This window comes from Dendrobates tinctorius, unplaced genomic scaffold, assembly GCF_039654945.1.
Source record: "Dendrobates tinctorius isolate UK_male_01 unplaced genomic scaffold, ASM3965494v1 ptg000129l, whole genome shotgun sequence".
NCBI lineage: Eukaryota > Metazoa > Chordata > Amphibia > Anura > Dendrobatidae > Dendrobates > Dendrobates tinctorius.
Window position 1 is genome coordinate 34,617,894 of NW_027361797.1, and position 16,272 is coordinate 34,634,165.

The following is a 16,272-nucleotide window of genomic DNA, read 5'->3' on the forward strand; positions in this document are numbered from 1 at the left end:
TTGGTTTGATAAGTGCACATAATGACATATGTGCAACTTTCTGTGCTGAAAGGTCTCAGTAACAGCCAAGAGCTTTGCTGGTGATTGACACATGCAGGCAGCAAGAACCTGAAATATGTCATGTCAAGGCCAGAAGTAATTGCCCTCTGCTGTTTGGCATTGTTTAACCCTATCACTAGTATATACACTGCTCAAAAAAATAAAGGGAACACTCAAATAACACATCCTAGATCTAAATGAATGAAATATTCCCATTGAATACTTTGTTCTGTACAAAGTTGAATGTGATGACAACAAAATCACACAAAAATCATTAATGAAAATCAAATTTATTAACCAATGGAGGCCTGGATTTGGAGTCACACACAAAATTAAAGTGGAATGTAATGTGGAAAGTGGAATTTAATATCCTTAAAACAAGTCAAAATGATGTTCAGTATTGTGTGTGGCCTCCACGTGCCTGTTTGACCTCCCTACAACGCCTGGGCATGCTCTGATGAGGCGGCAGATGGTCTTCTGAGGGATCTCCTCACAGACCTGGACTAAAGCATCCGCCAACTCCTGGACAGTCTGTGGTGCAACATGACGTTGGTGGATGATGCGAGACATGATGTCCCAGATGTGCTCAATCGGATTCAGGTTTGGGGAATGGGCAGGCCTGTCCATAGCTTCAATGCCTTCATCTTGCAGGAACTGCTGACACACTCCAGCAACATGAGGTCTGGCATTGTCCTGCATTAGGAGGAACCCAGGGCCAACCGCACCAGCATATGGTCTCACAAGGGGTCTGAGAGGATCTCATCTCAGTACCTAATGGCAGTCAGGCTACCTCTGGCGAGCACATGGAGGGCTGTGCGGCCCTCCAAAGAAGTGCCACCCCACACCATTACTGACCCACTGCCAAACTGGTCATGTTGAAGGATGCTGCAGGCAGCAGATCACTTTCCACGGCGTCTCCAGACTCTGTCACGTCTGTCACGTGCTCAGTGTGAACCTGCTTTCATCTGTGAAGAGCACAGGGCGCCAGTGGTGAATTTGCCAGTCCTGGTGTTCTGTGGCAAATGCCAAGTGTCCTGCACGGTGTTGGGCTGTGAGCACAACCCCCATCTGTGGACCTCAGGCCGTCAGACCATCCTCATGGAGTCTGTTTCTAACTGTTTGTGCAGACACAAGCACATTTGTGGTCTGCTGGAGGTCAATTTGCAGGGCTCTGGCAGTGCTCCTCCTGTTCCCCCTTGCACAAAGGCGGAGGTAGCGGTCCTGCTGCTGGGTTGTTGCCCTCCTAAAGCCCCCTCCACATCTCCTGATGTACCGGCCTGTCTCCTGGTAGCGCCTCCAGCCTCTGGACACTAAGCTGACAGACACAGCAAACCTTCTTGCCACAGCTCGCATTGATGTGCCATCCTGGATGAGCTGCACTACCTGAGCCACTTGTGTAGGTTGTAGAGTCCGTCGCATGCTACCACAAGCGTGAAAGCACAACCATCATTCAAAAGTGACCAAAACATCAGCCAGAAAGCATTGGTACTGAGATGTTGTCTGTGGTCCCCACCTGCAGAACCACTCCTTTATTGAGGGTGTCTTGATAATTGCCAATAATTTCCATCTAATGTCTATTCCATTTGCACAACAGCATGTGAAATTGATTGTCAATCAGTGTTGCTTCCTAAGTGGACAGTTTGATTTCAGAGAAGTTTGATTTACTTGGAGTTATATTCTGTTGTTTAAGTGTTCCCTTTATTTTTTTGAGCAGTGTTTATATATATATATATATATATATATACACACATTACTGAGACTACTTCCACTATAGAACATGCAATATCATTTTTGCTCTGTATATATTCTGTATATATGGCTGCGGGGCTGTGCAGCAGTTGTAGGATGTAGCCTACAGCCAAAGGCACTTAGCAGACTGCTTCCTCACAGGTAGTGTGTTTCTGTGCCGTTAGCCTCTGTACAGTTCTCCAGGTAAATGAGATTGCAAAAAAAAAAAAAAATCTCCTTTTTTTATTTCAGAAACCGCTCCACTCTTTTCCCCAGGATGCATCCGGTATTGCAGCTCTGCCTGAATTAAAAGTTGATGAGACTGAGCTGCAATACCAGATGCAGCCTATGAACAGGGGAGGCGATGTTGTGAGAAAAAAGAAATCAACCTCGGCTCCACTCTTGTCCCCAGGATGCATCTGATATTGCAGCTCAATCTGATTTAAAAGTTGCTGAAACTGAGATGAAATACCAGATGCAGCCTACGAACAGGGGTGGCACTGGTGTCAGAAAAAAAAATCCTCCTCCTTTTTTTATAAAATGTGTACAATGAGCCTCATAGCGTTAAAACAGTTTGCTGAGCTGTAAACATCAGAGTGATGTTTTCCCCGATTTTAGACTTATGGATTATTTTATTATTTGACTTCTTCCACTTACCTGTAAATACTAGGCTGGCATTCTCAAGCTCTTCTTGAGGAACCTTGAAACTGAAGGACTCATTGTAAAAAGGGTCGATGGTGCCTCTCATGCATGATGTCTTTTTGGTTTTTGCTAACTTTAACCCATGAACCAACTGGATTTTCACAAATGGATCTGTCCAAAAATAAAGTATAGCCCAGTCATAATAATATAGTAATAACTACACCAATTACAGCAAAGCAAAGACATGTACAAATAAATAATATATATATATATATATATATATATATATATATATATATATATGGTCAAAATTGTTGGTACCCCTCGTTTAATGACAAAAAAACCCCACAATGTTCACAGGAATAATTAGAATCTAATAAAAGAAATAATAAATCAAAAATCTATGAAAATGAACAAATGAAAGTCAGACATCGCACTTCAACCATGCATCCACAGAATTTAAAAAAAACTAAAACTCATGAAATAGGCCTGGACAGTAATGATGGTATCCTTAAAAGGGTTGTCCGGGCTTTTCACTTAATCTCAGTACATATCTGGGCTGCAGAATTATGACAATAAGTAATTTACTTTCTGTCACTAGCTTGCACGGTTTTCTAGATATTCTGAACAGAACGCCCAAGGGGGGGGGTGTTATGGCATTGAAATGAGAACTAGTCGTAACCTCCTACTCTACTCCAAACATGCCCTCAATAGCAACAACCCCACCCTCCATAGCAACAGGCCCTCACCGTCCACATGAAGAAGCCCTCATCACACAGTAACAAATCCTCCCCCTCAGCAGCCTCAGTGCAGAGAGCAGCTGCTCCTCCCCCAGACACATGCTGAACAGTGATCTATGGAAAGTGAAACTAGTGAGGAGGGAAAATCGTCCTGTATTCTGGGCCACTCCATGATTACAATACATAACTCATTATCAGTAATTCCTTCCCTCACTGTCCCAGGCTGCTGGCAGCAGTGAGAACAGACTGTGTGATGGTCAGTGATGGGGGTCTGCAGCTTCTAATCTGCACGGGGGATGGCAGTCACTGATGTAATCTGTTGTGTGACAAAGCCTCTGCTGTGTGAATGAGACAGCTCTGTGTCACTGATGTCTTCACACAGCAGCAGATTTGGTGCAGTGTATGTGCGAAGCTCCACCAAACTCCCAGCAAGCTCCAGTGACCAGCACCACCCACTGCCCACTCATTGGCTGGCAATAAACTGCACCAGCACTCATCTTTATCATTATTCCAGCATTGGAAACAACACAGCAGTGATCCTGTATTTGTGAAAGCAGCACAATACATACATACATACTCCCCCCAACACTTCGCACTGTTACAGCTGCTGATTGGACAGGCTGCTCCCATCAGTATTTGTGTCATTAGAGACACAGTGCTCACACATACACTGCACCAAATCTGCTGCTGTGTGAAGACATCAGTGACACAGAGCTGTCTCATTCACACAGCAGAGGCTTTGTCACACAACAGATTACATCAGTGACTGCCATCCCCTGTGCAGATTAGAAGCTGCAGACCCCCATCACTGGCCATCACACAGTCTGTTCTCACTGCTGCCAGCAGCCTGGGACAGTGAGGGAAGGAATTACTGATAATGAGTTATGTATTGTAATCATGGAGTGGCCCAGAATACAGGACGATTTTCCCTCCTCACTAGGTTCACTTTCCATAGATCACTGTTCAGCGTGTGTCTGGGGGAGGAGCATCTCTCTGCAGTGAGGCTGCTGGAGGGGAAGAATTCGTTACTGTGTGATGAGGGCATCTTCATGTGGACGGGGAGGGCCTGTAGCTATGGAGGGTGGGGTTGTTGCTATAGAGGGCATGTTTGGAGTAGAGTAGGAGGTTACGACTAGATCTCATTTCAATGCCATAACACACACCCCCTTGGACGTTCTGTTCAGAATATCTAGAAAACCGTGCAAACTAGTGACAGAAAGTAAATTACTTATTGTCATAATTCTGCAGCCCACATATGTACTGAGATTATGTGAAAAGCAACCCCTTTAACTTAATATTTTGTTGCACAACCTTTTGAGGCAATCACTGCAATCAAACGATTCCTGTAACTGTCAATGAGACTTCTGCACCACTCGACAGGTATTTTGGCCCACTCCTCAAGAGCAAACTGCTCCAGCTGTCTCGTGTTTGAAGGTTGCCTTTTCCAGACAGCATGTTTCAGCTCTTTCCAAAGATGCCCAATAGGATTTAGGTCAGGGCTCATAGAAGGTCACTTCAGAATAGTCCAATGTTTTCCTTTTAGCCATTCTTGGGTGTTTTTAGCTGTGTGTTTTGGGTCATTATCCTGTTGCAAGACCCATGACGTGCGACTGAGACCAAGTTTTCTGAAACTGGCCAGCACATTTCTCTCTAGAATCCCTTGATAGTCTTGAGATTTCATTGTACCCTGCACAGATTCTAGACACCCTGTGCCAGATGCAGCAAAGCAGCCTCAGAACATAACAGAGCCTCCTCCATGTTTCACAGTAGGGACAGTGTTCTTTTCTTGATATGCTTCATTTTTCCATATGTGAACATAGAGCTGATGTGCCTTGCCAAAAAGTTCCACATTTTTGTCTCATCTAACCATAGGACATTCTCCCAGAAGCTTTGTGGCTTGTCAACATGTCCAGGCCTGTTACAGTAGTATATATAAATGTGTATATATATATATATATATATATATATATATATATATATATTGTGGCAGGGCTAAGGGTCGTGTAATCGATGGGAGATATGTGTCTCATAAATGGCTTGTCTCTATAATGTAAGGCAGAAGTAAAGCATAACAGATATTGTTATTGTTTTTGTTTGAAGGACCTGTGGTGAGGTCACAGTCAGGTGACCAGTCAGCTGCTGGGAACGTGGGTGTGGCTACAGCCTTATAATGTGGCCTGCTCCTGAACCAAGGAGTTGTGTGTGGGGAGGACTAAACCTCCCATGTGTGCTGAGACTCCTGCTCTGAGTCTACAACTATGGACATTGTGTTATTTTGCCTGAGCTAAATGGCTATTTGTTTGCTGTTACGTTGCCTTGTACGTTTATGCCGTGAATAAACTGCAAGCACTGTGGAAGAACCTGTCTCACATTTGTCTCCCGCTGCACCTAAGCGAGCCACATCCCCACAATTGGTGGTACACGTGCGGGCAGCGGTCCCAGCAGAGACTTGAGACAGTTGCTGCATGTCCTGGGTGAAGTTTGCAGCGGGGCAACAAGCATTGCCGGGAATCATGGAGGACCTCATGAAACACCTGGTCCAGTCCCAGGCACTGCAGCAGGAAACCAACAAGCTGCTGTTACAGCAGATCCAGCAAAGCCAGCAGGAGCAGCGGCAGCAGTTCCAGCAAAGCCAGCAGGAACAACGGCAGCAGATGCAGCTTCTGGCAACCGCCATCCAGGAGGGCAGGACGAGCGCCCCAACCCCAGGTCGGGCTGATGCCACCGACGTCGAGAAGGCGGTAAGACGCGCATTACAAAAAATGACCCCTGAGGATGATGTGGAGGCCTTCCTGACGGTGTTTGAGAGGGTGGCTGAGAGGGAAAAACTTCAGCCAGAGCGGTGGGCGGAGGTACTGGCCCCTTACCTAACGGGGGAGCCCCAGAAGGCATACTTTGACCTGACGGTACAAGATGCCAGAGAGTATCCCAAATTAAAAGCGGAAATTCTCGCCCGCTTGGGGGTAACAATGACTACCAGGGCACAGAGAGTGCATCGTTGGGCCTATCACCGGGACAAACCCCCGCGCTCCCAAATGTTTGACCTGTTGCACCTGGTCCAGAAATGGCTGCAGCCAGAGTCGGCTTCCCCTGCACAGATGGTAGAGCGAGTTGTGATGGATCGGTTTGTGCATTCTCTGCCGAGACCTCTACAGACTTGGGTTGCCCAGGGTGATCCCCAAAATGCTGATGAACTGGTTGGGCTGGTCGAGAGATACCAGGGGATGGAAGGTTCCTTGGGGAAGCAGCCCATTCCATATTGGGGGTCCCAGCAGGGGGCGGAGTCACAAAAAGGGGTGGTGCGTCCAAGGTCAAAAGGGGCGGGGGAGGCGGTGCCCAAGGTCCCCTCGGGTGTTATTTGCTGGAAGTGTCATGGGCCAGGACATATAGCGGCCCGTTGTCCCCAGACCACCGAGCAGATGGACTGCAGCATGGGACGCCGTAGTTCATACTACGCATATCCAGCTTGCAGTGTGAACTCGCTACCTAACAAGGGGCCACAAGCGTGTCCCGTGAAGGTGAACGGTCGAGCAGTAATGGCGCTTCTGGACTCCGGGAGCTTGGTGACCCTTGTGAGGGCCAGTTTTCCTCTAAACATACTCCCGGGTAAAAAGATTGGTGTTCGGTGCATACATGGCGATGCAAAGGACTATCCTATGGCTAGGGTGAAGATTGAAACGGCGCATGGCACCGAGTCGCATGAAGTTGGCGTTGTTCGAGACTTGTTGCATCCCATAATTATTGGCCGGGATTTCTGTCTGTTTTGGGATCTGTGGGGGATGGGTTCTGAGTGTGCTAGCAAGAGCAGGGAACCAATCCACCCCACTGAGGTATCGCCACCACCAGAGGCAGACGAGTTCCCTTTATGTGTCCTTGTTGGGGATGAAGAGGAAGGGTCCCCTGTACCTGACATCCCGGAGTTAGGGGTGGCCGGGGAGAATTTTGGGACTGCCCAACATAGGGACCCCACACTAAGGGAAGCCTTTAACAATGTCACCGTCATTAATGGGGTTGCACAAGAGCCGGGAGCAGACACAAGGTTTCCCCATTTTATGTTGAGTGGGGAATTGTTGTACCGGGTCACGAAAATAAGGGAGGAGGTGGCAGAGCAGTTAATAGTACCAGGCCCCTATAGACGAAAAGTGTTGGACATGGCCCATTCACACATCTTGGGGGGACACCTGGGGGTGGAAAAAACCCAGGAACGGATTGTACAGAGGTTCTATTGGCCTGGGTGTCACCGGGAAATAGTAAACTATTGCAGGTCCTGCCCGACATGTCAGTTAACTGCCCCCACATCTCATTTTCGGAACCCTCTTGTGCCACTGCCCATTATTGAGGTGCCATTTGAGAGAATTGCCATGGACTTGGTCGGTCCCTTAGTTAAATCAGCTCGGGGCCATCAGTATATATTAGTCATCCTGGACTATGCCACACGCTATCCTGAGGCCATTCCCCTGAGAAACTCCTCTGCGAAGAGTATAGCCCGTGAGCTGGTCCATGTGTTTTCCCGGACGGGTTTGCCGAAGGAGATCCTGACCGACCAGGGGACACCTTTTATGAGCAAGGTGATGAGAGAATTGTGCAGAGTCTTGCAAATTTCCCAGCTGAGGACTTCAGTGTACCATCCACAGTCAGATGGCCTTGTTGAGAGGTTTAACAAGACCCTGAAGAGCATGCTGAGAAAAGTCATAGAGGAAGATGGTAGAGACTGGGATTGTCTCTTACCGTATTTACTGTTTTCTATCCGTGAAGTTCCCCAGGCCTCCACGGGGTTCTCCCCCTTCGAGCTTCTGTACGGCCGGCATCCGCGAGGTCTCCTAGATATAGCCAAGGAAACCTGGGAAGCCGAAGTCACGCCCCACAGAAGCGTCATTGAGCATGTGGCACTGATGCAGCAGAGGGTTGCAAAGGTGATGCCCATTGTTAAAGAACATCTCCGCCAGGCACAAGAGGCTCAGGCCAGGGTCTACAACCGGTCAGCCAGAGTGAGGCAGTTCAATCCGGGAGACCGAGTTCTCGTGCTAATCCCGACGGTGGAAAGTAAGTTCTTGGCCAAGTGGCAAGGGCCATATGAGGTGGTGGAGAAACTGGGAGACGTAAACTACAAGATCCACCAACCCGGAAGACGGAGGCCATACCAGGTTTACCATGTTAACCTTATCAAGCCGTGGCAAGATAGAGAGCCAGCGGTAACTCCGTGCTTGCTGGGCAACCTAGAAGGGGAGGTTGGAGCCGTTACCATAGCGGAGACTCTATCGAAGGCCCAGAAGCAGCAGTGCCGGGAGTTACTCCAGAAAAACCGGGACCTGTTCTCAGAGTTGCCGGGGTGCACGAAGGTGGTGGAGCACGAAATTCTGACCGAGCCACATGTGCGGGTGAACGTGAAACCATATCGTATTCCTGAGGCCCGGCGAGAGGTAATCTCCAAGGAGGTGCAGCGTATGTTGAAGCTCGGGGTCATTGAGGAATCCAAGAGCGGCTGGTCGAGCCCGATTGTCCTGGTCCCAAAACCTGATGGTGAATGGAGGTTCTGCAACGATTACCGGAAGCTGAATGAGGTCTCCAAGTTCGACGCTTATCCCATGCCACGCGTTGATGAGCTCATCGAGAGACTTGGACCTGCCAGGTACATAACCACTTTGGATCTGACCAAGGGATATTGGCAGATCCCCATGGCACAGGAAGCCAAGGAGAAGACGGCATTCTCCACACCAGACGGGTGCTTCCAGTATGTCCGGATGCCGTTTGGCCTACAGGGAGCTCCAGCAACCTTCCAGAGGGCGATGGATAGAATCCTTGCACCTCATAAGCTATACGCTGCTGCATACCTGGATGATATCGTCATCTTTACCCCGGACTGGGAGACTCACCTGGAAAAGGTCCAAGCAGTGTTTGACGCTCTAAGAGAGGCAGGGTTTACAATAAACCCGAAGAAGTGTGCCTTGGGGAGAGAAGAAGCCAAGTACCTCGGATATGTAGTGGGGCGTGGCGAGATCAAACCCCAAATCAATAAAGTGGAGGCAATTCAAACATGGCCGAGACCTCTGTCAAAGAAGCAAGTTAAAGCCTTCCTGGGGATTGTGGGATATTACAGGAGGTTTATCCCAAACTTCGCCACAATGGCTGCACCTCTAACTGATCTGCTTAAAGGGACAAAGTCAGTGATGGTCAGCTGGTCCGAAGAAGCAGAGTCAGCCTTCCAAGAAATGAAGGGAGCGCTTTGTAAGCAACCCGTTTTGGTGGCCCCAGACTTTAAACGTGAATTTGTCCTCCAGACAGATGCCTCAGATGTCGGGGTAGGAGCTGTCCTTTCCCAAGAGATACGTGGGGAGGAGCATCCTGTTCTCTACTTGAGTAGGAAGTTGACTTCTTGTGAGAGAAATTACTCAGTTGTAGAGAAGGAGTGTTTGGCCATAAAATGGGCAGTGGACACATTACGGTACTACCTGGTGGGACGGAAGTTTAGGTTAATATCCGACCATGCCCCACTCAGGTGGATGAGGGAAACCAAGGGCAAGAATGCTAGGGTCACCCGCTGGTTCTTAGCCCTACAAGACTTCAGCTTCCATGTAGAGCATAGGGCCGGGAAGCTACATGGGAATGCCGATGCCCTCTCCAGAATCCCTTGCCTGGTAGGTGAAAGTGCCAAGCCCCACGGCTTTAGGCAGAGGGGGGAGGTATGTGGCAGGGCTAAGGGTCGTGTAATCGATGGGAGATATGTGTCTCATAAATGGCTTGTCTCTATAATGTAAGGCAGAAGTAAAGCATAACAGATATTGTTATTGTTTTTGTTTGAAGGACCTGTGGTGAGGTCACAGTCAGGTGACCAGTCAGCTGCTGGGAACGTGGGTGTGGCTACAGCCTTATAATGTGGCCTGCTCCTGAACCAAGGAGTTGTGTGTGGGGAGGACTAAACCTCCCATGTGTGCTGAGACTCCTGCTCTGAGTCTACAACTATGGACATTGTGTTATTTTGCCTGAGCTAAATGGCTATTTGTTTGCTGTTACGTTGCCTTGTACGTTTATGCCGTGAATAAACTGCAAGCACTGTGGAAGAACCTGTCTCACATTTGTCTCCCGCTGCACCTAAGCGAGCCACATCCCCACAATATACACACACACATGCACACATACACACATATACAGTATATATACACACACATTTTTGCTAAGTTTTTTTTTCCCATTGGGTGAAACAGGAATGAGTATTAAATGCTGAAAATAAGCAGCAGGTGCATGAGATTTTCAGAAACCTCATTCATTCTACTGGTACAGTAACATGCTGCTTATTGTTCATGGCAAAAAAGCGCTGAAAAAAACAAACGGAAAAATGCGCAAAAAAAAAAGCAATGTGTGAGCATACCCGTAAATGCTGCATTTTTTCTGCAGCAAAAATATGCAGTGTGAGAAAATCACCAAAAACTCACCTTCAAGTATGAGAGATCTGGAGCAGTTTGCAAAAGAGCAATGATCAAAATTCCAGTTGGGAGGTGTAAGAAGCTTGTAGATCGTTATAGGAAGCGATGGATTGCAGTTATTTATTCTAAAGGTGTGCAACCAAATATTAACAATTTTGTCTGGCAAATTTTTGGGGCTTTTTGTGAAATTTTTCTTCTCTATTTTTTTTATGTTGTTTCAATGCACACAAAGGAAATAAACAACATATGTATAACAAAACATGTGCAAGTGCAATAATTTTCTGGGAGAAATACTTCCTTTACTAAAACAATTTCAAGGGTGCCAACACTTTCGGCCATGTCAGTATATATAGATTCAAGATTCAAGATTCAAAGAAGCTTTATTGGCAGGACTAAATACACATTAGTTTTGCCAAAGCAGGTGTACAGAAGGGAATAGGGATAGGGACTGTAGGGATGTTGGGAAGGGGCTGTAGGAAAGGTGGATGGGGCAGATCCAGGTTGGGGCTATAGAAGTCCATGGCATAGGGAAGGTGGATGGCGGCATGGGGGCAGATCCAGGATGAGGCTATAGAAGTCCATGGCATAGGGAAGGTGGATGGGGGATTGGGGCAGATCCAGGGTGGGTGCCATAGAAGTCCATAGCATATCAGAGTTCTCTTTCTCGCAGTCTATGGCATTCGTTCACATATTGCGCTGCTATCTCCACTGCTCTCTCTTCTTCCCCCAGCAGGATGTATGTTTTCTCTTCCTCCTTCATGGTGGTGAAATCCGGGAAGAGATGTGAGAGTCTCCTGAAGTGAGTGTCCCTCACTGCTGAGTACTTGGAGCAGTGTAGCAGGAAGTGGGTCTCATCCTCCAGGGCCTCCTGGTCACAGTGTTGGCACAGTCTTTCCTCCCTGGGCTTGTAGCTCTGCCTGTGTCGGCCGGATTCGATGGCCAGACTGTGGGCACTGAGTCTATACCGGCTCAGGATCTTGCGGTCTTTGGGGTCCTGGAGTTTCTCCAGGTATGGAGCCAGTCTGTAGTCTCTCTGTAGACTCCGGTACATGGTCAGTTTCTGTGAGCTGATGATGTCGTTCTTCCAGTCACTTACGTACCTCTCCTGGCCTTCGTCTACCATCTTCCTGATTCCGGCTTTTGTCAGGTTGTTGTGATTGGTTTTCTGGTCAGGTTGGGTTTGGGTGAGCTGTTCCGAGGGTCCTGGTTTTTCTGTTTCCCCTACATGTGTCAGGGCTTTATGGTGATGGGAGCTTGGATTGCTCCTACGTAGGTGAGCCCGGAATGACAGTGCCCTCTTTAGAACCGATAGGTGTAGAGGGAATCTGCCCAGCTCGGCCCGGCAAGCACTGTTGGAGGTGCTCCGATGGACTTGGAGAAGGTGCTTGCAGAATTCCAGGTGGAATATTTCTGTTGGGCTTGAATCCCACCTTGACCAGTCTGGGTAGGTGTGAGGACCCCAGACTTCGCTGCCATACAGGAGGATTGGGGCGATGATAGAATCGAAGATTTTTAACCAGACCCTCACTGGTGGCTTTAGATGGTAGAGTTTCCTTCGGATGGCATAGAAGGTTTTGCATGCCTTGTCTTTCAGGGTCTCTATGGCTTGTTTGAAGCTCCCTGATCGGTGAATCTCTAGGCCCAGATAGGTATATTTGTCCGTTCCTGTAAGGGCGCAGTTGTTGAGGATAAATGAAGGGTGCTGGTCTGATTTTCTCTTTCTCTTCTGGAACACCATGATGTTGGTTTTCTTTAGGTTGACCGGTAGAGCCCAGGTGGAGCTGAATTTCTCTAAGATTTTCAGGTTGTCTTGGAGGCCTTTCTCGGTTGGTGACAGAAGCAGCAAGTCATCTGCATACAGCAGGAATTTCACCTGCACGTCGTGGAGGGTGAGACCTGGTGCTGTGGAAGATTCCAGAGCGGTAGCCAGCTCATTGATGTAAATGTTGAAGAGCGTTGGGCTTAGGCTGCAGCCTTGTCTGACTCCCCGGCTCTGCTGGAAATAAGCCGTTCTTCTGCCGTTCACACTCACACTGCAGAGGTTCTCGGTGTAGGAGCTTTTGATAACATCATAGGTCTTTCCTCCTATTCCGCTCTCCAGCAGTTTCAGGAATAAGCCTGGGTGCCACACCGAATCAAAGGCCTTTTTAAAGTCCACGAAACAGGCGTATATCTTCCCGTTCTTTGTATTGTGGACGTGGCTCTGAATGAGGCTGTGCAGGGTGTAGATGTGGTCAGTAGTGCGGTGGTTTGGCATTAACCCTGCTTGGCTCTTGCTGAGGACGTTGTGCTCGGTGAGGAAACTGAGGATCCTCTTGTTCAAGATGCTGTTGAACAGTTTTCCCAGGTTGCTGCTGACACATATTCCTCTGTAGTTGGCTGGGTCATACCTGTCCCCATTCTTGTGGATGGGTGTGATGAGGCCTTGATTCCAGGTAGGAGGGAAGTAGCCGGCACTTAGCACAATATTGAAGAGTTTAACCATCGCGGCCTGTATTTCTGGTGGGCTGTACTTCAGCATTTCTGGTAGGATTCCATCCAGGCCACCGGCTTTTCTACATCTTATGGAAGAGATTCTCTCTGCTACTTCCTGTAATGTAATAGGTGCATCCACGGGGTTTTGGAAATTTTTTACTTTTTCCTCCATTGCTTTTAGTTTTGCCATTATGTTTTCCTGTTCTTGGCTTAGTTCTTCCTTTGGAATGTCTTTATAGAGGTCTCTGAAGTACTGGAGCCAGATGTTGCCATTTTGGATATGGATGTTGTTTTTCTTGTCTTTTGTGCCCATGTGGTTCCATAGTTCCCAGAAGGAGTTGTCTTGGAGGGCGTCTTGGAGTTGGTTAAGTTTGGTGGAGATGTAACTCTGCTTCTTCCTCCTGAGGATGGTTTTGTACTGCCTTTGTATGGTTTCATAGGCTTCCCTCAGACCCGGGTGGTTGGGGTCTCTGTGTTTCTTGTTTGAGGCTGTTCTCAGGGTCTTCCGTACGGCTTTACATTCTCTGTCAAACCATCCATTGATCTGTTTTTCTTTTGGTCTCTTGTAGTTGACTTTTTTAAGGTCGGACAGTCTGGCCATTGCATAGAATATATTGTTGAGGTCTTTTGCAGCTTGACTCACTCCCTTTGGGTTAGGCTGGTACTCGTAGTTGTAGAAGTGGTGGAGCATCCGCTGTATTTCAGGTCTGCTGGGAACCTCTTTATACTTTAATGCCGACGTTTTGTGCCATTTATAGGATGGAGGCCGGGTGAAGAGGCCGCTCTGCTGTGGCTTTTGAGTGGATGGTTTCTCTGTAGATTTCAGGTACAGAAGAAGTTGGTTGTGGTCTGACAGGTGCGTTTGTGGGGAGACTATGAAGGCGCTGATATTTGCCAGGTTCATATCTGTAATGGCATAATCTACTACACTCCTCCCTACATGGGAGTTTAGTGTGCACCTCCCTAAGGAGTCTCCTTTGGTTCGTCCGTTAAGAATATGAAGTCCTAAACTTCTGCATACGTTCAGGAGCTTTTTACCACTTTTGTTGACTGTACTGTCATAGCTGTTTCTCTCTGTGACTACTGAGTCTTGGCCGTTATTCTCTGCTCCAAATATGTAGATGTTCCCATCCGTGGTCAGGAAGTCGTTTTCTCTCCCTGTTCTTGCATTGAGGTCTCCAAAGATGAGAACTTTGCCCAGGCCCTGATAGTGGGCGGCTTCTCTTTGTAAGATCTCGAAGCAGTCTGGATTGAAGTAGGGTGACTCTGGCGGTGGTATATAGGTGGCGCAGAGATAGACATCAGACTGAGAGGTGAGGTTGGAGCTGCTGATCCTGATCCATATGTGGCTGCCTCCTCTCTTCACGGGTTTGATGTACTGATGGAGCTCCTCTTTATGCCAGATCAGTATTCCTCCTGAGCTCCGACCCTGTTTGATGTTTTTATTTTTCAGGGCAGGGACAGAGATTTCCCTGTATCCGATGGGCACCAGAGATTCGTCTTCGGCTCTGGTCCATGTTTCCAGGAGGATCTGAATGTCTATATTTCTCAGTCTTTGTATAAAGTCAGGGTCATTTGTTTTACATCCAAAGGCCGAGGTGTTGAGACCCTGAATATTCCAGCTGCTGATTGTAAGTGAGGTCATTTTTCTATATATCTTGGGTGTATATACCTTGTAATGAGTATGGCTGTGTAGGACACACCGGATCTCTGACTGGTTTATTAATGGTGTTGTTTCCGTCCAGTCACATTAGTTTCCTGCACACTGTGTTGAGTAGAGTCTTTATCTCCTCCATATCTCTGCTCTGTATATCTCTGCTCTGTATGCCTCTGTTTCGCATGTCTCTGTGTGAGGTCGGTGAACTCCTCCATGGTGGTCTCCTCCTCTGATGGTCCAATTTTGGGTGAGGGTGTATGTTTTCAGCTTCCTTTGATATAATTGTTGTTTCTTTCCTTCTTATTGTCGGGGGTCTTTTCATGGGATTCTGGTTGGTGTTGGCTCCAGGCCTAGGGTGGTCTCTGTTTAGTACAATGTCCTTCAGCTCTTTGGCCAGAAGGCTGACCCCTGATTTGTTCAGGTGCTTACTGTCATAGAGGTGATGGTGATTTATGGAGGGGTGTTGGGCCAGAATCACTCCTGGCACAGATTTCATTCTTTCTGTTAGGTCCATATTGATGTTCTGGATGGTGTGGTTGGATATGTCCTTTCTTGGGAGCAGAGATGACAGGATGATTTTGCTGTCTGGGAATCTTAGTTGTGCCGTCTTTGCTAGTTGGGCCAGTTCTCCTGAGATCTGCTGGTGCTGGTCTGGCAGATTGTTTGTGCCGGTGTGTATAATGATATGGTTTGGGTTGGAAAACCGTGGATTATTGATGACCGCTGTCACCTGCTCAATAGTTGCACAGCGGATTTTTTTGACCCTTTTTTCTGGGAATAGCCGCCTTGTATTCAGGTATTTCCCATTTGAGTCCATTATGAGGATGGTGTCAGGACTTTGTGATGTTGTTGGTGGGGGATGTGGCTGCTGATGGGGGTCTGTGCTGGAGATTATGCTGGTAGCAGGTTCTCTTCTCTCTTCTATGGGTCTTGTTTCTGGCTCACTTTGATTAGACTCCGGTTCCTCCATATTGGGGTTGTTTGGCCTCTCAGCCTCCTGGCCAGTGGAGGTCATGTCCTCTCCACTCCTCGTTTCCATGGCCCCCTCCTGGCTCAGATGTCCAGGTGTTGGTGCTTTCAGCTTTTCTATCTCCTGTCTCAGCATGGCATTTTCTTCCTGCAGTTCACACATTGCGGCTCGTATTTGCTGTAGGGATGACCTGTATTCACATTTCAGTTTGCTTATCTCAGTAACTATGTGGTCATTCGCATTTCTGTCACCAGTGTTTCTCAGATGTTCTTCCTTAAATTGTACAAATTCTCTTTCTAATTGAGATAAACAGTCTCTGAGGGTCTGGGGTGAGGGGTGTGAAGCATTGGGGGCAGTGGTGTCTCTGGAGGTCTCTGTAGGCCTGTGGACATCAGAGGTGGCTGTAATGGTGTGGATATCAGAGGTGGCTGGGGTTTGTTGTTCTTTGTGGGATTGGGCCTGGAGTTTAATATGAGGGAACCTGTCTTCAAATTGCCCCAGATTGTCCTCAGTCCCTTGCACCAGGACGGTGCCACTGTTGTACAGAGTGATGGTGAGTGAGCTGCATTCGTCGTCTTCATGGTTTCTGACTCTGATCTG

At 47.8% G+C, this 16,272-nt stretch overlaps 1 protein-coding gene across 3 annotated transcripts in view; it reads right to left on the bottom strand.

Annotated features, from left to right (window-relative positions):
* Nucleotides 1-16,272, bottom strand: part of SYT17 (synaptotagmin 17) — a 161,523-nt gene that overhangs the window by 32,732 nt on the left and 112,519 nt on the right. For all 3 annotated transcript variants that reach the window (XM_073542948.1, XM_073542947.1, XM_073542946.1), the window contains one exon: nt 2,425-2,580. In XM_073542948.1, coding sequence (XP_073399049.1) covers nt 2,425-2,580 — 156 coding nt within the window. The remainder of the gene's footprint in view (nt 1-2,424; nt 2,581-16,272) is intronic.